At 35.2% G+C, this 26,897-nt stretch overlaps 5 protein-coding genes and 2 long non-coding RNA genes across 10 annotated transcripts; 5 read left to right on the forward strand and 2 right to left on the reverse strand.

Moving 5' to 3' along the window:
• The first annotated feature begins 894 nt into the window (after nucleotides 1–894).
• LOC106084198 (gamma-aminobutyric acid receptor-associated protein) lies at nucleotides 895–5,702 on the forward strand. Its single transcript, XM_013247737.2, has 3 exons — nucleotides 895–1,138; nucleotides 5,144–5,341; nucleotides 5,407–5,702. Exons 1-3 carry the CDS (start codon nucleotides 1,049–1,051, stop codon nucleotides 5,476–5,478), a joined length of 360 nt encoding a protein of 119 aa, XP_013103191.1. The 5' UTR covers nucleotides 895–1,048; the 3' UTR covers nucleotides 5,479–5,702.
• LOC106084201 (uncharacterized) lies at nucleotides 1,145–3,268 on the forward strand. The gene is made up of 2 exons (XR_009398214.1): nucleotides 1,145–1,581; nucleotides 1,673–3,268. It is a non-coding gene; the product is annotated as an uncharacterized LOC106084201 (long non-coding RNA).
• A 2,675-nt stretch (nucleotides 5,703–8,377) lies between the features above and the next one.
• LOC106084170 (pH-sensitive chloride channel 2) lies at nucleotides 8,378–10,352 on the reverse strand. Of its 4 annotated transcripts, none has more exons than XM_059368247.1 (3): nucleotides 10,267–10,352; nucleotides 9,157–9,996; nucleotides 8,378–9,081 (listed from the first exon to the last, which is right to left on the reverse strand). In XM_059368247.1, exons 1-3 carry the CDS (start codon nucleotides 10,268–10,270, stop codon nucleotides 8,510–8,512), a joined length of 1,416 nt encoding a protein of 471 aa, XP_059224230.1. In that variant the 5' UTR covers nucleotides 10,271–10,352; the 3' UTR covers nucleotides 8,378–8,509. The 4 variants fall into 4 exon arrangements, with proteins under 4 accessions (XP_059224230.1, XP_059224228.1, XP_059224229.1 ...); XM_059368245.1 differs by having other exon boundaries at nucleotides 9,157–10,071; nucleotides 10,267–10,285; XM_059368246.1 differs by lacking the exon at nucleotides 10,267–10,352 and adding an exon at nucleotides 10,227–10,242 and having other exon boundaries at nucleotides 9,157–10,071.
• Nucleotides 10,353–10,496: 144 nt separating this feature from the next.
• LOC106084200 (uncharacterized) lies at nucleotides 10,497–11,102 on the forward strand. The gene is made up of 2 exons (XR_001220764.2): nucleotides 10,497–10,586; nucleotides 10,648–11,102. It is a non-coding gene; the product is annotated as an uncharacterized LOC106084200 (long non-coding RNA).
• A 453-nt stretch (nucleotides 11,103–11,555) lies between these two features.
• On the reverse strand, nucleotides 11,556–12,345 carry LOC106084197 (protein canopy homolog 4). Its single transcript, XM_013247735.2, has one exon. It carries the CDS (start codon nucleotides 12,257–12,259, stop codon nucleotides 11,603–11,605), a length of 657 nt encoding a protein of 218 aa, XP_013103189.1. The 5' UTR covers nucleotides 12,260–12,345; the 3' UTR covers nucleotides 11,556–11,602.
• A 4,057-nt stretch (nucleotides 12,346–16,402) lies between these two features.
• Nucleotides 16,403–18,580, forward strand: LOC106084196 (leucine-rich repeat-containing protein 58). Its single transcript, XM_013247734.2, has 3 exons — nucleotides 16,403–17,195; nucleotides 17,858–18,074; nucleotides 18,132–18,580. The coding sequence occupies exons 1-3, from the start codon at nucleotides 16,690–16,692 to the stop codon at nucleotides 18,498–18,500; spliced, it is 1,092 nt and encodes a 363-aa protein (XP_013103188.1). The 5' UTR covers nucleotides 16,403–16,689; the 3' UTR covers nucleotides 18,501–18,580.
• Nucleotides 18,581–23,376: 4,796 nt separating this feature from the next.
• LOC106084171 (uncharacterized) lies at nucleotides 23,377–26,554 on the forward strand. Its single transcript, XM_013247684.2, has 5 exons — nucleotides 23,377–23,474; nucleotides 23,933–24,082; nucleotides 24,148–24,272; nucleotides 24,344–24,435; nucleotides 25,714–26,554. Exons 3-5 carry the CDS (start codon nucleotides 24,161–24,163, stop codon nucleotides 26,308–26,310), a joined length of 801 nt encoding a protein of 266 aa, XP_013103138.2. The 5' UTR covers nucleotides 23,377–23,474; nucleotides 23,933–24,082; nucleotides 24,148–24,160; the 3' UTR covers nucleotides 26,311–26,554.
• Nucleotides 26,555–26,897: the final 343 nt, after the last annotated feature.

A 26,897-nucleotide genomic window follows, 5' to 3' on the forward strand; every position in this document is an offset into this window, starting at 1 on the left:
TGACTTTGGATGTTCGGCCGAAAATTGGACTTTTTGCGACGCTCAATCTTCTTTCTCGCATATTATCCGCTCATGCACGCACACGTGTGTGTATAGCACACAAATTTCTTTGTCTGTGTTGGCAAAACGTCGACCAGTTTGATGGCAAGATTCGGGCAATGTTTAATTTTTTTATATCAATTGTATTAGTTTTTTCTGGTTTTTGCGCTCTTCACTACTTATAATATTTGAGACTTTGTCCATATTGAGGTTTGGGGTAAAACATCAATAAAATAATAACATTTTGAAATAATTAAGTATAGTAATTATTTAAGCTATGATATGTAAATATCTTCTTTATTGGTATGCAGTACAATTTGTTTGGCCGTAAGGCTTATAGTATTGCATTAATAAAATGAGATGAAGATAAACGCTATCGCCAAATTTATCTTTGTAACTGAGTGGTTGTTAGTGATCTTGTCACATGTATTTACACAAATAAATGAATAAATAAGAAAGATTTTATATAAACATAAAATAAATAAATATACAAATATAAATAATATAAAACAAATAAAAAAATAATTTATGTATGGTCATATGTGAAGTAGTGTTTTTTGGCGTCATAGTAAAAAATGTTTCTTTCATGGTTGAATAACGTCCAAGTTTCGGACTCTTATTAACCTAGCTTGTCATTGAGAAGACAAAGATATCTATATTACATAAATATCTATATTTTTAATATAAATATTGTGAAGTGCTAATACTTTGGACGACAGAATTCTACGTTGCGTTCCCACTAATTCAATATGTTGTATATATCCCAACATTACAGTGTTGCCAACATTAACCTTAAAATTAATAGTGCGTGCTAATACTTTGGACGACAGAATACTACGTTTGCGTTCTCACTAATTCAACATATTCCCATTCGTCGAGAACAACCAATTCCAATTCATAGTACAAAAAATAATAAAACAACGCAGTAGATACAATAAAGAAGTCATTGAAACAAGTCAAATTGATTAAATCTTAAATTGAATTTTATAGTAGAAGAAGCATATACAAAATGAAGTTCCAATATAAAGAAGAGCACGTATTCGAGAAACGTCGTGCCGAAGGCGATAAAATTCGCAGAAAATACCCTGACCGCGTACCCGTAAGTTGAAAAAATATAGAAAGTGCATACATTCCTAATTTTTCTCTAGTGATTATTTGCTAAAGTGAAATACCTTCAAGTTTCAATTTCTTTGCTTCTGCGGTGGAAATTGTAACGATCTTGAATTTTGAAGGAAAAAATCAATTAACACTAAAATTTGGTCATTTTTCTAACAAATTGCGTCATAAAAATAATATATTGACAATTTGGATAAATCGTCTTCATTTTTCTTTGTTTAATTTTATCGACAAGTCGTCGTATTGACAAAACGACATTCACATATATGTATGTATTTCTATGTGCATTATTGCATTGAATGGATGTGGCTGTTAATCCAATGGAGGCATATCTTGCTACCCAAAGGAGGCGCCCTGCTATCTATTGGAGCTGTCTTACTCCCAATTGTATTTTTTTTTCTATTCGTCAGAAAAAAAAACATATATGTATGTATGATATAAGATAGATGAAAAGAGACAGAATATCATCTGTTTGTGTTTTGTTACATTCTCTTTTCGTTTGTATGTGGTTGCAAAGTTGCCAGCTGTTTGAAAGGACATTATATACAGGAATACTGGGTTGGTTTATTAGAATGGTCGGGGTTTTCTATTTTGTTAGATGTTATGCTCTTATAACACCTGCTGCTGGATCGGATCAATAACCCTAAATATTTCATAATGAGCTAATTAGTATAACCAGTATACAAGCACAAGCAGAACTTAAAATATGGATTGATAAGTTCAAAGTTTCGTATCAAGGCCAAACATTTATGGAAGCAAGTTGTATCTGTGAATAATGAAAAAAAATAAATAGTATGCGGTCCTTTATTCCTGATATGTGCTTAGAATACTTGAATTGTTTATTTCCTATCATAATTATAGTTTATATTGTCAATACAGAATTCACATACATATACACGATATTTGTAGCACTTTATGGGTATTAGTCATCAAAAATTGACTGATTTCATTAAGGGGATTTTTTTTGAAGAATAATATTCTTCTTCATTATGGTTAGTATTTTGTTTTGCTTCTATTTGTATTCAAACAAAGAAAATACAAGCACATACGACGTATAATAGAATTTCAATTTCATTTGAGTTTTAGAATACCTGCTCTGCAACCACTACAAGCAACCAATGTCATTCGTCGTACGATCTATGTATGTGCGCAATAGCTAAAATGGGCAAAAATAACAAACAAAACAGCAAAATAACAAAATAACAAAATAGCAAAATAAAATGCGTAAACAAATAAGAACAAGAGTCGTCACTGTATTACGCTTGTCGGTGGGCCAAGTATGGAGACCTACATATTCTATATTAATCAATATATAGTGCTATGACGTTTAATTTGAGACATTTTGGAAAATGACTTGAAGACCTTTATCATATTCTCTTCTAAAGCAGTCAAATAGGCTCATAACACTGTATCCAGAGTAATATTTGACTTGTTTAAAGTCATGGCAAGTTCATTGCAATAATTTTTGTTTGCTAACATTCTTTGTCTAGAATATCAATTAGAAGAGAATATTTTTTGTTTATGTATGGACGTATATACATACATACCTACCTACCTATATAGTATGAATGCTGATAATGGCCACTTGCAATAAAAGTCTAGATGGTCTACCAGAATTGTGCAGACCTTTACTGTACACATGACATATGTACGTACATAGGTAATTCATATACATTTGTTTGATTTTGTTGTTATTAATTTAAGCTTGAGGGCTGAATTAATAACAACTAAATTAAATAAATAAGGCCGAGAAAAACCTAATCAAAATATTTTTTTTTTAATTTTCATTTTCTTTAATATTTCAATATTTTTCTATACAAAATCGTTACATGTATACCACAACTATTTTTGGCCAAGCGACAAATTTTTAAAAATATGGTATTAGAAATGACCTAAGGCGCTATTACACGGCATATAGATGTCTTATGACATGTCAATTTTTATTATTCACATGTAATTGAAATTGTTTGTCAAAATTGTCAATTTACATACGATTCATCATTTTTGCTATAACACCTGTATGTTATTTTCCTACGGCATAAATTTGAGTAAAAACTGGGTTTTTGATGCGCAAAAATTGTTAAAGTGGCGAGAAAGCTGGCTAAATCATAAATTTGTGAAAACAATTTAATTTGGGGTTACTTTCATTCGACTGACAGCAAAAGTAGCTGATTACTTTATGTCTTTGTTAAAAGGAATAGAGCACGCTCTAGTCGAAAAAATGGGCATGTGCTATTTTCATATGTAAGTTTCGTTTGTATCACACAACATGTACAACTCAACATGTCATAAGACAACTACATGCCGCATAATAGAGCCGTAAATGAATTATTCTACCAAGTAAAAATGTTGAAAAGCGAATAAGATATCAAGCAGTGATAATTTTGCTTTATTCTTGAACCGTAAAATTTGAGCTAGTGCCAATACCTGTCCAAGTAGATATGCAAAGCTAAGTTTACTACTTAGAATTAGGTTATCAATGCAGGTAACAAAAGTTAAAATTACAACCTTTTCTAAAGCAAAAATATAATTATGGGTTGTCATGACAGCAAATAATTCAATTTCAATTCGTTTATATTTTAAAAAAGCTTAAAGCTAAACGCTTAGCATACCGACGAGGCCCTGGGAAGGTCGAAATCTCGACCACTGCAGCCTGTCGATTCCATGTTGGACACCAGAAACAAAAAACCATTGGTCTAAGCTAAACGTAAATCCAAAAAGAAAATGAAATATTATAATAAAGTAAAAACAAAAATGGGGCATTATATATTTAAAAATCAATTTATGTACTTAGAATTTTTGTTCATTTTATTCGGATAATGTAACTTGAAGCCACGCAGCGACCACTTTAAACAAATTACTTATTTTATTGGTTGAGGAGGAAGCCACCGTAGCCCAGAGGTTAGCATGTTCGCCTGGCGAGACCATCGGAAACAATTTTCAGCGGCGGTTTTCCCCTCCTAATGCTGGCAACATTTGTGAGGTAATATGCCATGTAAAATTTCTCTCCAAAGAGGAGGCCTCTATCATTAGGCTTAAATCTTGAATCGGATTGCATTCAATGATATGTGAGAAATATTTACGAAACCTAAAAGTAGCGTTAAAGTAGAACTGCCAAATAAACCTACTATAAAGCTGTTTTAAATTTTGTGAATACCGGTGTTTATCTTTATCTAATTTGGCCCTTAAACAGATATTGGCAATTGTCAAAATTATTTGCTCTTGACTTCACTTTCCTTGTCAGCCTAGAAAGACAATGTACCATTACTAATATCTGGGGTTAAAACTTCTTTGGTGACGAAAAATAAGAACACTACGACACTTTTCTACCTTTGTTCATTGTCTTCATGTAATCTCTACTCTATAGTGTAGCACGCCATGATAGCAATTAACAAGCACCTATATAATTTCATAATTCCATGAAATTCTTAAGTGGTGAAAATAGTTAAGCATTGTGTTAGATTGTTAGCTAGACACCAAGTGCCAAACCAAAAATGAAAGGCCAATTTTAAATTTAGAAATATATATTTTTTAACTAGCAATTTATGCTCAAAGTTATGTAATTATAAAAATATATGGTTTTTATTTGTAATTTTATTCTATCGAACGCCAAATGTTTGCAAATAGCCATAAATACCTTTATACACCAATTGATATAGCTCGTATTGTTTTTGCAGCACAATCGATTCACCAAAAGCAAATAATGAGAAGTAATTACTTAGCATTTGCTGTTGTGTGTAGTGCATATGTTACTCGATATACACAGTATATGAGTGGCATTGGGGTCGGCCACTACTACCTACATGCAAACAAAAACGGACGCAAAAAGTAGCAAATTTTATTCAAAAATCAAAGGTTATACCGTTTGCGTTAAGACGGAATTTAGAATTGCATTTCACAAACAAACGTGTTATTACAAAGGATAACATCACGTATTACATAGAACGCATGGCAATAGGTTAATGCAAATGTTTACCTTTTGTTTTAGGTGATCGTTGAAAAGGCACCCAAAGCACGCATTGGAGATTTGGACAAAAAGAAATATTTAGTGCCATCCGATTTAACAGTGGGACAGTTTTACTTCTTGATCCGTAAACGTATACAATTGCGACCTGAGGATGCCCTATTCTTTTTCGTCAACAATGTAATTCCACCCACATCTGCCACCATGGGTTCCCTCTACCAGGTAAGTTCAATTACTTTCAAGCCCTAGAAAGCCATGGAACTTAATCAAAATGTCTCCTTTTTCAGGAACATCATGAGGAGGACTATTTCCTTTACATTGCATATTCCGATGAAAATGTTTATGGCAACAGACGTTAGATTAAGCATTTAGACCATTGCTCTGGAGTGTGATTAAACAAAGAAAAAACTGAAGAAACTTACGAAAAACAAGAGAATTTTGGGCACGTATATGAAAAATTACAACAAAAACACGTTTAATTTGTTTATTTGTCTGTAACCCATATGAAAAATGCAAACAAAAATATACTTCAGCCACAAGAGATATGTGCAAAACAAAAATATTGATCTTACAAATAACTAAATTAAAAAAAAGAAATAATAATAATAAATCGTATGTAATCTTTACACCCTTAGCTCTAGTATACTATTTTATTAGATTTAGTTTATTTCATTTTTATTACCTTTATTCTCATTTCAATTTAAACATTAATTTTCCTTTCTAAATTTCAACTACATATGCACGAAATTTGTTGATCAGTAAAATTATTTTTTGTTTCCTTTAAAGAAGATTTCGCTATTGCTCTTCTTTTTGCTTTTGGAAATGTGCATATTGTTATGTATTATTTTTTTCTTTAAATAAATTTCAAACTTGTGTATATTTTATAAACTACGTATAATAAAAAAAAAAATAAATAAACGCTTAGGTTTACCCTAATAAGTACGAAACTGCAATATTAGTTTACTTTCCAAACCCTAAGCTAAGAAAAACACCACTAAAGTGATGGCAAATGCTGTGGAAAGCTTAACCGCCAATCTTTGAATGCTAATTAGAGAATCTCAAAAGTAATGATTCTGTATGTCTCTCAGAAATGACTACTACAAAGTTGCTTCAGATTTATGGTGATTGCAACTAACAAAGTCGGTATAAAGTTGTAAAGTTTTGTCAGTCTCATTTAATGTATTTCCGCTCCGCTCCCACTCCTCTACTTATATGTATTCTTGATTGCCGTCTATATTCCACCATATTTTTATAAAGCACCCATATATACTGATCTCCCGATTTAGTGTCTCAAGCTCATAAAACGCAACTATCGGATTTCGTCTAGACGAATGAAGCAATTTGCTTGAAATTTTGCACTAATACTTCTAATCGATGTAGGCCAACAGGGATTGTAAAGGGGCTAAGCCGGCTCATGTTAAGATATAGCGCCCATATATACCGATCTCACGATTTTAGTTCTTAAGCCACTGGATGGCGCAATTCTTACCCGAGTTGGCTGAAATTTTGCAAAACGGTTTATTTTATGACCTCCAACGTTCTTGTCAAGTATCGTCTGAATTGGTCTTTTACCTAATAAAGCTCCCATATAATCCGATCTCATGATTTTACTTCCTAAGCCTCTAGAGGGCCCAATTCTTACCCGATTTGGCTAAAATTTTGCAAATGCTTTCTACTATGACTACCAAGATCTATGCCAAATATGGTCTGTCAAGACAACAACAACAACAGGCTAATCGTCGAAAATAAAATTTGATTAAATTTGAAATGGCGCCTTGGTATAAATCACCCGATAAAAGTGTATGAAAGCAATATATCGATGGCTTAAAACAAAAAGGCCCAAACTAAATTGTTATCATTAACATTCATTAAGGTTTTTCTTCCAAAGGGGAATGAATGGAGGATTTTATTGATTACCTAAAAGAAATTGCCAGACAACGGATGGATTTTATCACAGACAACACGCCATTGGTACACGTGTGGCTAATCAATACCATAGGGTTGCTCACTAACATCCCGTCTGTCGGGCCTACAGTTAGTTCATAGCTACAGTACTAAGTTCATTCGAGCGTAGAGGTGTTTGTGACCCAGTTCGAGAGCATTTAATTATATTTGCAATTAATTGAGGTGAAATTTATATCTATGGAATGTGTTTGCATTTTCTTCGTCACCATTTGTTTATAGAGCGTTTTGACAGTTGTTCCGGCGAAAAGACGAACTCAGTACTAGGCTTTAAACAAAACAATGTAATCATTCTTATCTGATCGGTTTTTTAAGGTAAGGTAAGGCAAGCCTATCTATACTCCTTAGAATTACAAAGTATTAAACCAGATACATTAGGCGTTTCTGACGTATGGGTTTTATATGCGGGGATATTAGTTTCGATTTCTCTCAGATTTCGTAAGGCGATATCACAGGACTTTCATTCTCCTTTGCTAGGTTAATTGTTTATAGTTTTTTTCCGGATTTTGTAAACACAAGTACCAGAGCTGCGATAGAATAATTACCTATTTATATAAATATATAGTGGCACAGAAAAATCTACATACCCTACTGAAAAAACACGTTTTACAAATCGAATTTTTGGTACCAAAAATTTTTTCTTCCACATGTCTGTTGTTGCTAAAATTGTTTACCATGGTTCCTACTTATTAGGTTAGGTTAGCTTTAATTGGTAGTCTGCCATCAGAATCAAGTAGACGCCCACAGCCCGCTCTTTGTGACCATCTATCATCTTAGTATTATAATTAGTTACAATTTTTAGGACAAAATCTTATCCTTACAACGTTGCAGTCAGTTAACATAAGTGATATTTATAGAAAGGTTTCGACCAGACCGTTCGAAAAGACCAATAATTAAATGTTCATCGTGAACATAGGGCAACAACAAGCTCTCTCCAGCTAACTATCGTTGGGGTTGACTCCAACTCTCTATTAGTGCAACGGATCCATGTGTTTTTCGAGCGTGCCCTTCTTCGCTGCGGGTTCCAGTCTAGGACACTTCTCGCATTTCATCGCGCGTAGGATATGACCCAACCATTTTTACAGAAACATAAACAACCGTATTACAACTAGTCAACTACTATTTTGTTGTTGTAGCAGCAGTGTTTTGGGTTCCCATCCAAAAAAGTTAAGAACCGTTTCTAAAAAATCTTACAGTCAATCAATCACAGTCTTATTTCCATGTGAGGAATATTTTGGAAGCCACATTTTCCCTAACTGTAAATATGGCTTGAGAATAAAAAAGAAAAAGCGTACATTTATTGAAATAAAATGTTTTTACATCTTTATGGTATAAAATAGTATTGCTGGAGGCACATGCAAGTTTACAAAATTGAACAAGACTAGGAATGTAAAGAATGTAATATCAGGAATAAAATACAGAGAGGAACTAAAAAATATACACAAATGTCCAGAAGAAAGCGTTGAACACCAGAAAGGTTAAGGGAAACAGGACACGGGCTCGAACATCAATCCACTGCGATAATTGTTCGGGAGTAAGTGTGGTCCAGCCATCTTCATCGTCATCACCATGGCAATTGTTAAAGCCCCTTCGCTCCAAGAGCCCCATATCCACCTTTTGATTGTTGGTGGTGGTAGTGAAAGATGTCACTTTGGAAATGCTGTCGGTGTCACTCTCAGTTTCTTTGATAGTATTTATGGGAAAGTTGTGCACCGTCATGTAGTTGTTGTACGTTGGTGCTCCCGTAAGAGAAATACTGTCTGTTCCCAGTGTAGCCGACGAGAGTGAACGAGATCGTATTTTACGTTTCGAAATACGAGGTGGGATTGTGGATTTCAATATGTGTTTGCTGCTCATTGATTTCACGTCTACATTGCGTCTGCGGCGTATTACCGTGTTCACGAAAGCAAATTCAAGTAAACTGCCAAAGATAAACAACGTGCAACCCAAAAACCAAACCTCTGACACTTTGATGTAGCTTACTTTGGGCAAAGTTTTTCCTGTGTTAAAGGGAAATACAACAAGGCTTGAGTGGATCAGTTGAAATAAGAGAAAATTTGTTCATCAATGCTCACCTTGAGCCGAAGCCAATGTTATAAAGGTTAACATTGTTGATGTTCCCAACATAATCCTTGGAGGCGCTTGATCGGCCCTTAGCCAAAATGAGACCCACGATATGCCCACAATCAACATTGAGGGCAGAAAATAGTCCATCAAATAGAATCCAACCTCACGCGAAAATCCAACAGTAAAGTCGAGTGAACTATAATTACCCGCAAATGCCCCATGGCGCAGGTCATTCAAATCAGCATTGATCACTGACTCATTGCTCCAGGCTTCTTGAAGTATATACTCTGTCAAGTGCAAATCTGGATCAAACGTTATTGGTCTCTTTTGTTCCCAGTGCAGAACCAATTCAGATGTGTTGTACATCCAGCTCTCCAAATATGTCGAACAATGCTGCTCATCGAAGGGGAATTTTTGCAAATTCATCCAGCAGTACAAAGTTGCCTTAATGCGGCTCGAGATAATTACCGTACCGTCTGGAGAAATTGAGGTTAGAATATCTTTTTCATTCGTACCCATAATGCTGGAATCACGTTCATTGGCCAGAAAGATGTGAGGCACCCATAAATTGTCGCGCAGTTGTTTCTCACCCAGTATTGGCTGCTTGCGTTTGGGAGCCACCTTACGAAACGTCAGACGCGGATCCAGAAAGCGCAATTGTAGCAAAGCATGTATTTTGAACTGCAAATCATGAGCTTCCAAATTCTGCATGAAGTAAACATACCATCGCACATAAACGTCCACCGGTAGACGACTGCCCGATTCGGAAAAAGTAACCGGTCGCTCCAAACGATCGTAGCGGCAACCATGAGTAAGTCTCTCAAGCAGTTGAGTTTGAGACAGGCTGTCTGCATCCACCAGCGAGGGACATTCGATATCAGCACAATTCGTTAATGATAAACATAAAATAACTATAAACACCACTTTGAACATAATTAAAATTAAAAAAAAGAAGGCAAATTTTAAAAAATATTTACTAAAAACACCGCACCGCACAGATACGACACCGAACCGAGTAAGGATAAAATAGAATTGAAATAACGGTAAACGTATAAGACTACAAATCAGTGTTGCCTACTTTTGTCTATTCCACTCAAATTTAATGCAACCGATTTTACCCATTAACACCAGACTCTCGATTTCCTTATGGTATCTAACTAAATTTCACATTTTTATAAATAAGAACATTTATATTGACATAATGATTTTTTAATTGTTAGCCAAAATTATTAAAAAAAAAAGAAATTGAAATTAAAAAAACAAATTTAAATTTGAAAATTGTTTGATTGCAGTGAAATTTGTTTTGTGTTTTTTTGTTATAGACATTGTTAAGCTTGTCTCTTATTGCACTCCATCGGGCCAATCCTGTACGTACAACCGGCTGCCATGGGATTGTTGATTTAAATCGGCGGACCAGAAATCGTGATCCGAGTAGCCAGTAAAATGTTTTAACAACATCACACATTTTAAAAATGTTTGTAATGCTATTTTTTGAATAGAAGCATTCAACTTAATGGTCGTAAGCTGGACGGACATCCTGCATGGAGTCAAAAAAAAAGCAAAAATTTGATTTTATAAGCCACGATATTATTTTGTAAAGAAAATTGTTAAATCCATGAAACCTATCTGTTTTAGTAGCAGTGTGTTGTATACTCAGGCGGCAGAGGTTGTCGAGAAGTTTCCCCCTGTTCCTTAATGGAATGAATGTTCATAAGCAAATTTGCATTTTGCGAAAACCATTAAATGGTCCAGAAATTGTACTCCCAAATATTTTTAAATGAGTTTGGGGCTTTGTGAAATGCCGACATTTCCCCCCAAAAGCTGTGTTTCCCTTTGCCAAATACCTCTTGAAAACTACGTTTTATTATCAAAAAATGCTATTCCCACTAATTTTATACAAGATTGTAAAGACTTGTTGTATGTGAAGATGTGAATAAATGAAAATTAAACTAAATTTTGCTTTTATTTTTCGGTGATTATGAGGCAAAAGTGAATGTAAAACCCAGAATATGAACATCGGCATATGACGGGAAAAATTTGATTTATGCCAATGAAATCCGCATTTGAATAAGTATTTCCTTACTCCAGTTCGACTTTTCATAACATAGCACTATGTATTTTGGGGTTTGGTCCCGGGTGGACCAATCTTTTGATAAGTAAACAAATTTAATATAAAATGGGGCGGGAAATGGACCAACAGCCCCCTTTTATGAAATAAACCAAAAATTTGCATTCTTTAAAGTACATTTAAAATAGGTTCTAGCACTAAGTTACAAACGACATTTTTGATCATACCACAAAATGGGGATTTTTAAACAGTCGTTTTATTAGTATATATAAATATATGGAGATCGAAATGTATATGAAATGTAACAATTCTTAGCTTGTGGAATAAAAGCATCATACATAAAGATCAGGAATCACATGATTTATTTGCTTGTTCTACATGCATGTTCATAAGTCCTCTTTATCGCCTTTCGACTTTTTATTCTTCTTATCGCTTATTTTGAGAGATTCCTTAAGGCATTTCCTATCGTCCACAGCTAAGACTTGTTCGGCACACAAATGGTCAATTAGATTCTTTTCATCCTGCTTATGGAAATACCACTCGTATATGGCGTCTTCATAGGTTTCAAGCATATTTTCACATTGACTCTTCATTTGTGTTACCTCCACTGGTGGCTTGTCCCATAACTCTAATGGAATACCCAAATCTACTTTCACGCCTTTGTCTACTAGTCCATGCAATGTCTTGAAAGTCTCTGACATGCCTTTGGCAAATCGTGTGCTATCACTACGTTCCTTATGCAAATTGTACTCCAAAATTCGATCGCACACATTCTCTATGGATTCCAATAAACGCAGCTCACTTCGACGGTATTCTTTGCGTTTTTTAGGTTTCACATCGTCCACTGAATAGCCAGTCTCGATAACATCGTGAGACTTGCCAGTCTCGGAAAGCCGCTCCTGCAGTTCGGTGGCCAGAATTTTACAGGTCTCGCATTTGTTTGCATAGCGCACTCCCTGCTCTTCTTCGGGTGTGCCAGCGAAAGTGTGTTGTGATATCAGCAAAAGAAAGGTGACACAAACTTGTAGCATCTTTAAAACCATCGAAAAATTCAACACAATTTAACTTTTGCCGGTAGTGTTGCAGACTATGGAAAAAACAACGTCATGTTTTGGGGCATGATGTTGTTTATAAACAGCTGATGCGCTCTACGTACAGTGGTCCACAGCACACCGCGGCACTAATTAAGCTTTTAAATTTAAATTTTTTATTTGTAAATAACAATTTAATTTTTAATTTTTAAATAGTTTTGATTATAATAAAATTAACTAAATTTTTAATTTTTTAGAATTTTTTCAAATTGGTCAAGAGGTGTCGCACTGCGGCACGCCGCCGACTTGGCTGTAGAAAGGAGGTCCCTTATCATTGAGCTTGATTCGGACAACCGGTTGTACGTACCGGATTGACGCGATAAGTCCTTCATCGGCAAGGGGCCATCGATTTAGGCCATACTTGGCAGAGTTCTTTACGTGGTTAAAATCCTGAATTAGATCATCAAAAAATTTTAATTTAAGCTCAATCGATACCCGACTGCAAAGGGAATCGAACATAATCGACAAGAACAACAAACCCCAAAAAACTCTCTTCTACTTTTATAAGTACTTCCGTCTAAAATTCCGTGTAAAATTTTTTCATAAAATCGAAACTGTTCGACAAAAATTGTTTATTATTTACTAATCGTTAGAGAAACCCACAAGAAGAATCCAAAAAAATGCATATACGAAGTCCCCCTTTAACTAATAGGTGTTTTCATACCTAAAAGTCTTCTATACGCTTAGGAACTCAAATCGAGAGACTGTATATGGAAGCTGTATCAGGTTAACACCGATTTAGGCCATACTTGGCAGAGTTCTTGAGAGTCATACGGAAGTCATTGTTCAAAATTTCAACCAAATCGAATAATAATCGCGCTTTTTGGAGGCTCAAGAAATTGAATCGAGAGATCCGTATATATGGGAGCTATATCAGGTTATAGACCACTTTAGGCCATACTTGGTAGAGTTGTAGCAGCAGAAGTCATTGTGCAAAATTTCAGCCAAATTGGGTAATAATTGCGCCTTCTAAAGGCTCAAGAAGTCAAATCAATAAGTCCATTGTTACGCGTGCTGTGTGGCATGTGGCACCATCTCGTTGAAACCACATGCCATGCAAGTCAAGCTCTTGCATTTTGGGCCAAAAAGTTGGATGTCATCTCACCGTAGCACTCACCATTCGCAGTTACCTAACGATTCGCTTCATCTTTGAAGCAGTGCGGTCCAATGATGCAACCAGCATTGGTAGCTTTGCAATGCTTCTGGCTGATCTTCACTTCAAAATCAACAATTCTGCTTATTTAAATGAGCCAAAAATGAGCTTCGTCGTAAAATGGAACTTTCTTAACAGAACACTCATTTTAATAATAAAATTCAATAATTTGCAATCGTTGTTCGTTCGTAAGAAGACTCACGGTAGACCAAACTGAAGATGTTTGACAGTGAAACAAAACATGAAACGTGCGTGAGCTGTTTAAACGAGTGTTGTCAAAAAGATAATAGTTAAAAAAAACACCTTTTATAAATGCACCTTAAAGTCTAATGTTGCAAGCCATATAAAAGAGTAAAGTCAACTCCAAATTATATTCACCTGTATTTGTGGCAAAGAAATTGTGTTTTCTAAAATAACCTTTGCTTAACAAAATAACATATGGGGCCTTTTTGGAAAAAAACTCGATTTGGAAAAAAACAAATTTTACAGAAGACGATTTTTTTGAGATATTTTTAATTGGCCAGATGTTTAGTATGGAACGTCCAAAAAGACGTATTTACGAAAAAACCCATAACGGATTTTTATGGCGATTACACACATGTTGTTGTTGTAGCCACATAGCATGTGGAGGTAGCGATCCTCGTCAGCTCCTAAAGATGAGTAAGCTCGTTCCGGTGCATAGGCCCGATCGCTGCGGGAACGTGATAGCCATTGGTTATTAAAAGTCGCAAAAAAAATTTCGCCTTGTCATATCGAGCATCATAGGCACTCAGTATTTTAAGCAAGAGCCGGTGCCACCTGACCTCTCACTGAGACTCTCCACTCGATACCGCTGATTGTCCGCGACTGCAGTTGCAGCTACTTCGTATACGAAGCATCCCATCCACTGCAACCTATGGACGCACCCGGTAGCTCTGAGCTGAGCTACTCGTGATAACTACATATGACCACCACACAGATCGGAGCTCAAAGTTCCAGCCTGTGTGCCGGGATAGACTGTTACTCAACAAAGTACAAATCGCATATTGGATACGATTTTCTAAAAATTTTGTCTAGAGATGAAACATGTTAACGTTTCGGCTCAAAAATTGATATATGTAGCTCCCATTTATATGTCCGATCGATTTTGACTAATATTGCAATAATGTGGACTTTTATGATACCTAAAATTTTTGCTGAAGTTAATACAAATCGGTTCAGATTGAGATATATGTATGCGTCGCCGGGTTCGCATTACAGCTCTGCATGCTCATTTCTTAACCTACCTTTTTAAAATGCTCGCAAACACAATATGTACGGAGTTTGATAAAAATCATATCAGATTTCAAAAGCACCCATATAAATGCATAGCCCGATTAACACCTATAATGACGTATATGCAACAATTAACGACTGATCTACACGAAATTTGGTGAAGAGAAGTTTTAACATGGCAGGATACCTCACAGATGTAGCCAGCATAAGCAAGAGAATAACTGACGCTGAAAAATTTGTCTGATGTTCACGCCGGTATTTGAACAGGTGTTCGACGTCATAGGCGGACATGCTTAACTTTGAATTATGTATATTTGAAAACTATTTTAAATATGGAAATTTTTTTTCATACCAAAAATCTTTTCAATTTATTGAGAACACGATGTATTTTCATAAACAAAAGTACATATTATTTTAAGAAGGCAGTTTTCAAATCGATTTCTATGTACATACATAGTTGGAAAATAAATGACAACGTTTTTTTTTCTTCAAGAAGTCGGCTGTTTTATATATATATATATTAATTTTTAAGAAAGGTTGCTCTGCCAATGTTTAAAGTTTTCAAGGCTTAGATATGCCTACATTGTGGTATTGCATCAACAACCATGCTACACATACCTTCTATGTATACGCAGAACAATTTTATAATAAATATATGCAAAACATTCTTAGAAAGTCATTATTTTCATGCATCACATATACATAATAGATGACTTTGCAAAAAATATAAAAAACTGAGCTGATAACACAGACGAAGCACACTGTGAATCAATTGAACAAGGAAATACTTTCTACAATTATGAATTAAAATACGAGTATATCAAAAATGTGGTAAATGTTTCTCAAACTGCAACGTTACTGCTTAAGACATGACTCTACTTCAGATGGTTAGGTTAGGTTAGGTTGCAAAGAGGGTGCAGATAATAATCCGCCCCATGCGCTCTAAAAACTAAAGTCACCTCTAAAAAGAGAATTTAAAGTTGGAATTACGTGCTACTTACATAATCCTTAATTGTTTTCAATACCACTCCCCTAAATTGGTTCACGTCTGGTATTGTGTCTCCACCTAAGTGCCGGTATCTGCTAAACGCGAAAGCCGGGAAATGACAAAGGAAATACTCCAACGTCCCCTTAACTCGCACTGCGTCGACCCGAAAGGCTTCGGGTTAACCAAGTTTATTGACGGCAGTCATCTGGCCATCACCGCCAAATCGTCTACCTTCTCATTTACTTTCAATTCAATTTTATTTTCAACTATGTTATGAAACAGGTGGTTATACGAATATTGAAATCGTAGTAGAAGAGATAGATAATACACGGAACGGAATATTAATGTAATGAATTTCAAAGGGAGCATTTTGAGTCTCTTCATGAATAACATGTTTGTATTTATTTCTATCTCTACGGGTTTTGAGCATTTTCCTAGATTGTGCTGAGAAAGTTTTAATGGGTAAATAAACAAAAAATGTTTATGATACCAAACCTCCAAGGCACAATGGTGTACGCATTTACAAACATCCATATACACCTACCACACATAGGCCAAATGTACAACTACCAATGAACCACATTGATTTAAAATACAATTTGTAATTTATAGCGTCGTTGTTGATGCGTCCGTCTGACAAAGATTAAAATTTGCTTTATTTTCTTTGAAGCAGAGTAGCTTAATCGAGCAGAGCAAATAATTTCGATTATCATTTGCAAAACGAACGTTTCGAAACACGGACGGAAAAGCCAGCAGTAATAAGAACATTAATTTCCAGTTCCCTGCCCCAAGGCTAGTGAAAAAAAGAGTCAGAAACGGAAATAATGTGACAAAAGCAAAAGATTGATATTTTTTGTTTAAACGAAGGAAGAAAAACGAAACCAACACCAAACAGATTCTGTTCATTGTTAACAGAGACAGTCAGTTAATGAACATTTAAATAAATATTTATTACTCGTATATACGAAGAGAGTGCGATAAAAGACAATGGAAGTTTATACATCGGACAGCAGTGATACGGATTCACGTGAACAAAAGACTCTGGATTATAGCCGCATGAACCTCTATGATATAACCCTGGAAGATGATCTCTACTCGGAAACCAAACAGCGTCTCAAATCGCAGAAGGACATTGAAATTCTGCTGGTCAATAATAATCGATTGAAATGTTTTCCCACAACAATAAAAACGTTCGTTAATTTGCGTACTTTGGATTTAAGCTATAACTGCCTGACTGAACTGCCTGCAGCGGTCTTCTCTATGCCATTTCTGGTCACTTTGGTTGCCAAAAACAATCAGCTGACAAACCAATCCTTGCCCAAGGCATTTACCCATGGCAAAAACCAGCAGTGCTCTTTGAAAGAATTAAATTTGAGCGGCAATTTGTTGACTCATTTCCCGGAGCAATTAATCGAAATGAGACAATTGAAATACCTATATATGGGAGGCAATAAAATAACAGCGATAAGCAAAGATATATGGAAAATGCAAAGGTTCGTCTGTATACTAACAAAGCTTTTCACAATGAATTTCATTTTTTTTTATTCATAAGCCACTTGCGCAAATACCCCATTTTGGTATGAGTGAATGGGGAGTGTAGTAGGCACATGTATTTAAACCTACAACTGTCTATACATATATAAAACTTGATAATCTTTTTATTAAGGGTCACCAGTACTATAAAAAATGTCTACACTGCCGCCGAAATCTCTTGTTTTTTTAGTCCAAAGATTATCTATATTTTTTAGCACAGCTAAAATCTTTGCAAAACCATTGGCATCTGCACCATTAATTTGGCATATATGTAGTTCCAGTTTAATGCGTCTGAATTCCCATAATTTCCAGAATCAGCCAAATGATCATTACAAAAAGATTTTCTGGGAAATCAACACCACACCTACTGTGTGAGCTTTGGAAGGAAAATCACCAAGATAACGAAAGAACAATGCGCAATCTTAGTTGCAGTGGCCAAGCTTTGTAACAACTACCACAAATTTCAAAATGATTCTCAATTTTAAGATCTTGTTAAAATATGTTCTATTTCTTGTTGCTTGTTGTTCTAATCTCCATCTAATACTACAATTAATTTTGAATAACCTTGTTCTGCTAGGGGAAACATTAAATCGACACTGTATTTCACTGATTTTTTTTCTAGCCTACAAGTCCTATCAATTGGAGGAAATTTAATCACAGAAGTTCCAGAATCGGTTGGTTTGCTTACCCAACTACAGGCGCTGGTATTATGCGATAATCTTATTGAAAGTCTGCCATCAAGTATTGCTCGTTTGAAAACCCTCAAATCTTTGCTACTACATAAGAATCGATTAAAACATTTGCCTCGTGACATTGTAGCTCTAAAAAATTTGGCAGAGGTAAGTGATTTGTGATACTTCGAAATACAGACATTTGACGAAAATCTAAATTTCTAGCTCAGCCTTCGAGACAATCCTCTAGTTGTTCGTTTTGTTCAAGATATGGCTCTTAATCCTCCCAGCCTAATGGAGCTATCTGCTCGTATAGTAAAGTCTAATGGCTTAGAAGTTCAAACCGGCGATGCTCCCCAAACCCTACTGGAATATCTCAGTTGTGCCAATTGCTGTGTGAATCCCAACTGCAAAGGCGTTTTCTTCGACAATCGCGTGGAACACATAAAATTTGTGGATTTCTGTGGCAAATACCGAGTCCCATTGCTGCAATATCTATGCTCATCGAAATGTATCGAGCCCGAAGAAGAGCCAAGACCTCACTCGAGTAGTAATGCAAGTAGATATATGATGCGTAAAGTGTTACTGGGTTGAATGTAATATGACTATTTAATAGTTACCTTCTAAACACGTTTCTAATCAAAAACTGTAATAAAAATATTTATGCCATTAAACGATATTATTGTTCAGCCTTATGATCATAATATACAAATTGGGTGCAATTTCTTCTGCCTGGCCGAACGTTTGAGTGTATTTCTCTCTTTTGGAGTCCTATATATCGAATTTCTTTGTTTACTTTTCTTTCTCATTAACGCAGCCAATTTATTTCAATATTGCCCAAGCCGTAACCTCATACATATATATATATATATATATAGGTATATGATGGCAATTTATTCCAATATTGCCTTAATCGTAACACCATTTATATGTATATACGATGGCAAAGAGCAAATGTTCTTTGAAATTATTTTATTAGATTCCCATTTTATCAGCATTTAATGAATATTTGGCCTTTAAACTTTTAGTTTTTTTTGTAAACAAATGTATTTATACAATGCCTACATAGGTGTACAAATTGACGAAGAAAAATTAGTCTTTTTTCTGAATTTCCATCTACACTGTTTCTTTGGAATGCCTCATCCGTCCAACTTCGAATATTTTCCCATTCCAACAATGTTTTCCGACTAAAACTTCGTAGCCATTTTAACGCTATTGAAAATTTATATATTGTTATACCCTACACCACCACTGTGGTACAGAGTATTATAAGTTTGTGCATTTGTTTGCAACGCTAAGAAGGAGAAGAGCAACGCTAAGAAGGAGAAGAGCTAGACCCATTAATAAGTACCGATCGATTTAGCCATGTCCGTCTGTGAGTCCATGTATTCTTGTAATAAAAGTGCAGGTTGTAAAATTTGGCACGGACTGTTTTTTACTGATTTTAACATATCTGCATGATTTCATCAAAATCTGTTCAGATTTTAGATTTTTTTATTAGCTCTCATATATATGTATCGCCCGATTTGCACTTATATAGCTAGAATTTTCAACCGATCTGCACAAAATTTGGCACTGATTTTTTTTATTTGAATTTGTTATATTTTTCTTGGAGCATTGTCCGACTTTCGCGGCTAAAAGACAACGCTATAATACCAGATATGAACCAACTTAGGGGAGTGGTATGGAAAACAATTAAGGGTTTTGTAAGTAGCACGGAATTCCTAACTAAAAATTGTATTTTTCTAGATTACTTTTTAGTTTTTAGAACGCACAACAAGCCGATTACTGGCTTAGGTTTATGTCCATAGGATGGGGGCCTACTAATTTCGTCATTCTGTTTGTAACTCCTCGAAATATTCGGCTTTGACCCCATAAAGTATATATATTCTTGATCGTCATGACATTTTAGGTCAACCTAGCCATGTCCGTCCGTCTGTTTGTTGAAAGCACGCTAACTTTCGAAGGAGTAAAGCTAGCCGCTTGAAATTTTGCACAAATGCTTCTTATTAGTGTAGGTCATTTGGTATTACAAATGGGCCATATCGGTCCATGTTTTGATATAGCTGCCATATAAACCGATCTTGGATCTTGACTTCTTCAGCCTTAGAGGGCGCAATTCTTTTTTGTTACGACTTCCAACCGCAACCTTTGGGCGCGCCTGGTAGATTTCAGCTGAGCTTCTCGTGATGACGATAATCTCCACACATGTCGGTGCTCAGAGTTCCAAACCATGTGGTGCTGATAGCCATCCCATTAGTTGAAAGTAAACCAATCATTTGCTTCCCTCTTAATTCATGAGAAGACATTTGTTTTACAAGCAAACAATGTATTTAACTCCCTTTAATTACTTTTATTTAAGCGAGAAAAATGAAAATATTCACAAAATGGCACTAGCACTCCACTTTTAACAACCTTTGTAGAAAAATATAGTATTGCGTAGATCAATATAACGGTAAAAGGAAGTGCCCAGAAAGTCTTTGACGTACCTCAAAATGTGATCGCAAACACGAACATTATACAAAAATCTAACCACCTGTTTTGCTTCAATTTCTGAAGATTGTAGTCAAAAGTTCCTGATACTTCTTCCAATGCGTACAGAATCTGTGGCATTTAAAAGGCGTGAGCTGGTGAATACCAGCAGAGTACAATCTTTACCATGAACCCAAGAATGAACAATGTCAATATGGCTACCAAAATTCAAATCCTTGTCAATCTAATCCAATCAATAAGCATATCATCGGCAAAGAGAAAAGTGTTGCACTGACTTGGTCCTAGGACTTTTGAAAAATCATTAATGTAAAGTATAAAAGGTGCCCTAAAACCAACCCCTGCAACACACCAGAAAATAATTCCAGATTTTATTTCATTTAACTCAGCAAATTGAGTCCTACCACACTTGTACAACATTACAAGTTTGGGGCAGATCTGGAAAAACCAAAGTTGTTTCTAAGCTTCTAAATCCTAGTCCTGAAGCAAATGGAGAAAATATCTTTCGTCAAAGCAAAAAATAGAAGAGCACTAACTGTTGCTTATTTTTAACTCTACAATATTAACGCTACTATATTTTTAACTACAATATTGAAGAGCAATAACTTTAATATTATTAATATCATTCCTAATGGATGTAGCAAAATAGAAGTGGTAGAAGTGTGTCCTTAGCGAAAGGCATGTTGGCAATGTAAGATCTATCGTCTGGTACTCATCATTATCTGTTCTTTAAAAATATCTTCAAAAACCTTAATTGACACCATATGGGACATGTATTATAAAAACACAAACTGAATTTACACCACAACTGTGGTGGTGATAGTGATGAAAAAAATAAAACACCATATCCGCCTGTTCGCGTATCTTTCGGTATCGTTTGTCCGTCTGTCTTTTTTGGATCAAGGTGGAGATCTCATTTTTTCAACCAATCATCATAAAATTTTTCCACATATCACTATTATAGTCCAAAGACTAATTTTGGTTAAAATTGGTTCAGATTTAGATATATGTAACTTCTATTAAAATCGGTAGACACCGTGCTAGATTTATTGTGGTTTTTTAAATAAGAAAAACCACTCAATGTACTCAAACATTGAGTGGTTTTTTCAATTTCGGTCGGCTCGCCAACTAGCCGATAGGTTTTTTTACAAATGTTTGGTCGGAAGATTTTCTCTTATGGCCAAATTATGTGTATTTATTCCAGAGTATTTGTTATAAGAATATAATGCTTCGCGCCATGAACAAAAGTCAACAAGGATTAAGTTAAATATAAAAATCAACCCTCTTTGCAGTACATGCAGCTAACATGAATTTAACGGCTTTATTTCGATGGGAAAAATAAACTTGTCAGTGCAAACTTAGCAGCATTTTTTCCTCTTGTCTTTTGCAACATTCATCGGGATATAATAACGCATCAAGATGCACCATATCCCTGTGAATGCATTGACATTAATAAACAACGTCTGCGTTAAGAATAGAATGTCACCCCTGGCAGTTCGAGAAATCCATCAAGTTTTTTTGCATCAAAATCTATTATCTCAAAAACTAATCAGCGAAAAATATCGCAAAAAACGAATATAGTACCAGAAACGAACAATGCAGGCAATTATTAAATTTTATTATCAAAATGCGTGCTCTGTTAAGAAAGTTCATCGCGCGCTCATTTTGTCTATCATCTGTTCAGAGACGATGCTCATTTTTGGCTTAATGGGTTACGTACCCATAAGCACAATTGTCGATTTAGGAGTGAAGATCAGTCAGAAGCATTACAAGAGCTGCCAATGCGTCCAGAAAAAGTCGCAGTTTGGTGCGGTTTATGGGCTGGCGGCATCATTGGACCGTACTTTTTTAAAGATGGTGCGAATCGTAAAGTCACTGTGAATGGTGAGCGCTATCGTGAGATGATATCCAACTTTTTTTTGCCCTAAATGCAAGAGCTTGACTTGCATAACATGTGGTTTCGACAAGACTGTGCCACATGCCAATGGATCTATTGAGAGGCGAGTTCACGTTCGGCGTTTAGGTTTCCGAAATTTTGGAAAGAGTATGCCAAAATTGGACTGAGCGAATGGACCAATTGAGGCGCAATCACGGTCAACATTCGAATGAAATAATCTTCAAACATTAAATTATATGAACCGTACTATCGATTCATATAAAGATTTCATGCATTTTTCGGAAATTTATGTGTTTCATTTGAAAAACTTTCCTATAGCACTTAAAAAATCACACTTAAGAACAAACATTTGCTCACAAACATAGAAATTATCTAAAATGTTTTTTAAATACTAGCTGTAATACCCCGTTGGACCCCTCCCGGGATTCCTTTCAAAATTTTCAAAATTCTCTAGACCCTTCCCGGGTTTGCTTTCTGGCTTTTTTCCGTATTCGTTATCTAATCTGAATGTCCTTTCATGGAAATACCATTGATGGGGTTCAAAATTCTTAAAGTCCTTGTGAAGCCTTTCGGCTTCCTGTCTTATTTTCCATATCGTCTGTATGTTTTGAGGTATGTCATTATTTTTGCACTTCACTATTTATACGAAGATTTAATTATTTATCATCTGGTGGTATGTCTACTCTAAAGCACATGCCCATGTTAAAATAATATTGAGGGTAGGTAATTGGTTACTGAATTTTGTTTCGGGTTACCCACTGATTTACCCGGTAATTGCTGCTTTAGGACCAGCTGGGACTAAACATTTATCATCGAATTTGTTTTGATATTCTCTTTCTTATTATTATAAACTATTTAATAAATTGTCGTATGGTGTCATAAACGAGTCACTTCCGCGTACCTCACATTTTTCTAAATTTTAACATTAACTATTAGTCGTAAAAAATTTTATCATTGTACAAAGTAAAGTAAATCAAAAATACAAAAGCAACCACCGATGCGCTCTGATTGTGGATATAAACGAGTTCTATTGGAAATTCGAATTATTTTGAACGGAAACCACAATTCCAATAACCGACAGTTGCCGTTGTGCTGTGCAACACAGACCTCATTTGTGTAAATTCAAATGTAATTGCCAGTTTGGAAAAGAAAATTTGCCATTGGTTAAGGGGAAATACAAGGTGTTGGCGAGTTGGACATCCCATAGAAATCCCCTTGCTAGCGTTAGCGTCAGTTAGTTTTGCTAGTTTACAGACAATTCAGTAATTTTTTACATAACCTTCTGCTCCCAGTGCTTATCTTAATTGTTATTGTTTTTGTGTGTTCATTAGGTTTTTGTTTTACTTTGTAATATTCTCGCAAGTATGAATTCTCGCCTATGTATGTAGCATAGTATAAGTGTTCCACTATTAGTGCTAGAGTGAGTAGATGTGCATATGCGTATGTAGGTGTCTGGACCTTATCTTACTCTTTTTGTGGACTTCCAAAACGGCACAGATTCGAATAAATAAATTGATGATTTCAATAGTTGATTTGCATTAACATTTGAGTTTTCATGCCACTATTTTATTGAGGCACATTGTAATTAACTAGAACTTTGATCAAGTGTTCACATTCTCATAACTTAAATGTCGTCTAGTCCAAAGTGGATCGGTTTGCAAATAGTTAAATCCATCTGTAGAGCAGCAACACGACGAAATTTACGTACACTAACGACTGTTAACTATAATAAAGTCTACGAACGCAGCGAAAATCAGAAGCTAAAGAAGAGCTCAGATTTTTTCCATAAGTAAGAGTTATTTCAAATATGATATGTTGCTTCTATGGTATAGCTTTTAATTGTCATTGCTTTAGATATCAAAATATCATGGACGCGCCACCAGGCGTATTCCAGGGATCTTTAGATCGTTTCAATGGGGTCACCATAGACTCCAGCAAGGAATATGAAGAAAATGAACATTTTCCCGACAAATTGGAGAGTAAGTGTAATCCCAAAAACCCCATAAGAAAGCGTAAAGGAATAATTTGTCAATATTTTTGTATATTACAGAGTCATTGGCCTATTGGAAAGAACAAAAACGTCGAGCTATTTGGTTTACTGTAAAAACCGAACATTCCTCGTGGGTACCACACTTAACAAAGGTGAATTAACAAATAGCCAATAATATTGGGTTGCCCAAAAAGTAATTGCGGATTTTTCATATAGTCGGCGTTGACAAATTTTTTCGCAGCTTGTGACTCTGTAATTGCATTCTTTCTTCTGTCAGTTATCAGCTGTTACTTTTAGCTTGCTTTAGAAAAAAAGTGTAAAAAAGTATATTTGATTAAAGTTCATTCTGAGCTTTATTAAAAATGCATTTACTTTCTTTTAAAAAATCCGCAATTACTTTTTGGGCAACCCAATATACAAACAAATCAGTGCAAATGATTATTACGAATAAAACAATTAAAATGCAGAAGAAAGAAAATCCTGATTAAGAATCAACAAAATGTGAATGTAAATTACATACCTTAGCGTATCATTATGAACTTTATCATGTTTTTTTGGTATTCTCTGTAAAAGAAGTAAAAATTAAATTATAGGAATACGTTATTACTTGATAATTCAGTATTAAAAATCTTTTAAAAATGTTATGGAATAATATCAATGGCCTAAGTTCCTTATAACAGGAATTTGTACATACATCAGAGACAATTTACGTTTCCTTGCCCAAGATTGCAAGATCGCAGTATATTTGTATTCATTTGATATAGGCAGTTGATAACACAATATAAATTATAAGCTCTGCTTAAACACAAAACAAACAAAAATGATATTAAACAATATAAGAATATAAAGAAGTTATACTACCCGTGCTGTTATATGGTTCTGAAGCATGGGTACTTGTGAAAGCAGATGAGGCAGTGCTTGGAGTATTTGCGAGAAAGATTCTTCGTAAAATATGTGGACCAGTTTGCGATAGTTGAGAATATAGGCGACTTTTGAACCACGAGCTGTATGAGCTGTATGACGACGGCTGCGTTGGCTAGGTCATGTTGTCAGAATGGATGATGAAGCTCCAGCAAGGAAATCTTTTGAAGACAATCACGGTTGTACACGCAAACCGGGAAGACCAAAAGCCCGATCAAAAAGATCAAATTGTGGGAGACACCTCGAAACTTGGTGTCAGAGATTTTAGAATGAGCGCAGAAGATCGAGGTGCTTGGAACGCTATTCTACGTTCGGCTAGTGGAACAAATATTCTGTCATAGCCAACTAAAGTAAAAGTAAAGAATTTATATGGGACATCGATTTTGTAAAAATTAGTATACAAATTTAAAGCCAAGTCGTTGGCTTACACAATTCATATGTGACTCGTTCCTTTTTTTGTTTGCAACTAATTTATAATACCCCTAACCGATTGTATGCTTTCCTTGCAGGTTGGTTTTGAATTTCATCATGCAAAGCAGGGATACGTTGTTCTTTACCGATGGCTACCGAATGATGAATATGAAAATATTCCAGTTTATTCTCACACAATGCTAGGTGTTGGTGGCCTTGTCGTAAACGAGAACAACGAAGTTTTGGTGGTGTGTGAACGCTTCTCCTTAATACCTAATAGTTGGAAACTGCCGGGTGGTTATGCGGAACCACAAGAAAACATAGTGGATGCTGCTATACGAGAGGTTCGTGAAGAAACTGGTGTGGAGTGCGAATTCAATACTGTCATAAGTATACGTCATGCTCATGGTGGAATTTTTGGTTGTTCTGACATCTATTGCGTAGTGGCTTTGTCCCCAAAGTCTTTGGATTTAACACGCTGCGAGCGAGAAATAGCCAAGCTACAGTGGATGCCTATCGATGAGTACTTGCAGCACCCCAATGTTCATGAAACCAACAGACATTTTTTGAGATGTTATATGGATTATAAAAAACGTGGAATACGTTTCACCTGTGAAATTGGGAAGCATCAAGTACTAAAAAAGGAATATTGCCTTTACTACATGAAACCAATCGATGAAGACAATGGCAGTTAAAAATGTTTGCAAACGCCACCAACTGACACTTCCAAAGTTAAACCATTTTTAGAAATTAAGAAGCAGCAAAAAGTACCTTTTAATATGTACACTAGTAACATGTATAGCAAGAATTATGTAGGTAAAATAAATGTTGTTTTCTACTTAAAAATAAAGAATGATGTACACCATTCTACACAACTGTTATAGAACTAATTTTTAAAGCAAAAATACTTAAATACAAAACTGTAAAACTGTAAAATAATTTTATTGTTAATTTTATGTTGATGCCGGGAGGATAGAAAACACTTTGAATACTGTATCAATTCGGTTTGTAATTTTAATAAATTAATTTTTCCAACCCAAAAAAAACCTCATTAAAATTCCCGATTACTTTTTTTAAACACTACAAAAATTTCAATGATAACATATTTTTTTTTTAAATTCTACCACAAGTAATTAGGGAATGTCATACTAAATGAAATCAGCAAGCTTTTTTGCTTTAAAAGAAGTGTTTATTGACATTTGTTTTGAAATTCTGGATGTCGTAGGTAGCGGGAAAGACATCTGCCGGATGTCGATTCCTCATACGAACAGTCCTTGCTAAA

This window comes from Stomoxys calcitrans, chromosome 4, assembly GCF_963082655.1.
Source record: "Stomoxys calcitrans chromosome 4, idStoCalc2.1, whole genome shotgun sequence".
NCBI lineage: Eukaryota > Metazoa > Arthropoda > Insecta > Diptera > Muscidae > Stomoxys > Stomoxys calcitrans.

Excerpts from the sequence above, each read along its gene's own strand:
- LOC106084170 (XM_013247683.2), bottom strand. The coding sequence starts at position 10,081 with ATGTTCAAAGTGGTGTTTATAGTTATTTTATGTTTATCATTAACGAAT. Across the intron at positions 9,082-9,156 it reads AACATTGGCTTCGGCTCAAG|GAAAAACTTTGCCCAAAGTA; the intron begins GTGAGCATTGAT and ends CCTTTAACACAG.
- LOC106084196 (XM_013247734.2), top strand. The coding sequence starts at position 16,690 with ATGGAAGTTTATACATCGGACAGCAGTGATACGGATTCACGTGAACAA. Across the intron at positions 17,196-17,857 it reads GATATATGGAAAATGCAAAG|CCTACAAGTCCTATCAATTG; the intron begins GTTCGTCTGTAT and ends TTTTTTTTCTAG. Across the intron at positions 18,075-18,131 it reads CTCTAAAAAATTTGGCAGAG|CTCAGCCTTCGAGACAATCC; the intron begins GTAAGTGATTTG and ends CTAAATTTCTAG.
- LOC106084171 (XM_013247684.2), top strand. The coding sequence starts at position 24,161 with ATGGACGCGCCACCAGGCGTATTCCAGGGATCTTTAGATCGTTTCAAT. Across the intron at positions 24,273-24,343 it reads TTTTCCCGACAAATTGGAGA|AGTCATTGGCCTATTGGAAA; the intron begins GTAAGTGTAATC and ends TGTATATTACAG. Across the intron at positions 24,436-25,713 it reads GGGTACCACACTTAACAAAG|GTTGGTTTTGAATTTCATCA; the intron begins GTGAATTAACAA and ends CTTTCCTTGCAG.
- LOC106084197 (XM_013247735.2), bottom strand. The coding sequence starts at position 12,259 with ATGGTTTTAAAGATGCTACAAGTTTGTGTCACCTTTCTTTTGCTGATA.
- LOC106084198 (XM_013247737.2), top strand. The coding sequence starts at position 1,049 with ATGAAGTTCCAATATAAAGAAGAGCACGTATTCGAGAAACGTCGTGCC. Across the intron at positions 1,139-5,143 it reads AATACCCTGACCGCGTACCC|GTGATCGTTGAAAAGGCACC; the intron begins GTAAGTTGAAAA and ends CTTTTGTTTTAG. Across the intron at positions 5,342-5,406 it reads CCATGGGTTCCCTCTACCAG|GAACATCATGAGGAGGACTA; the intron begins GTAAGTTCAATT and ends CTCCTTTTTCAG.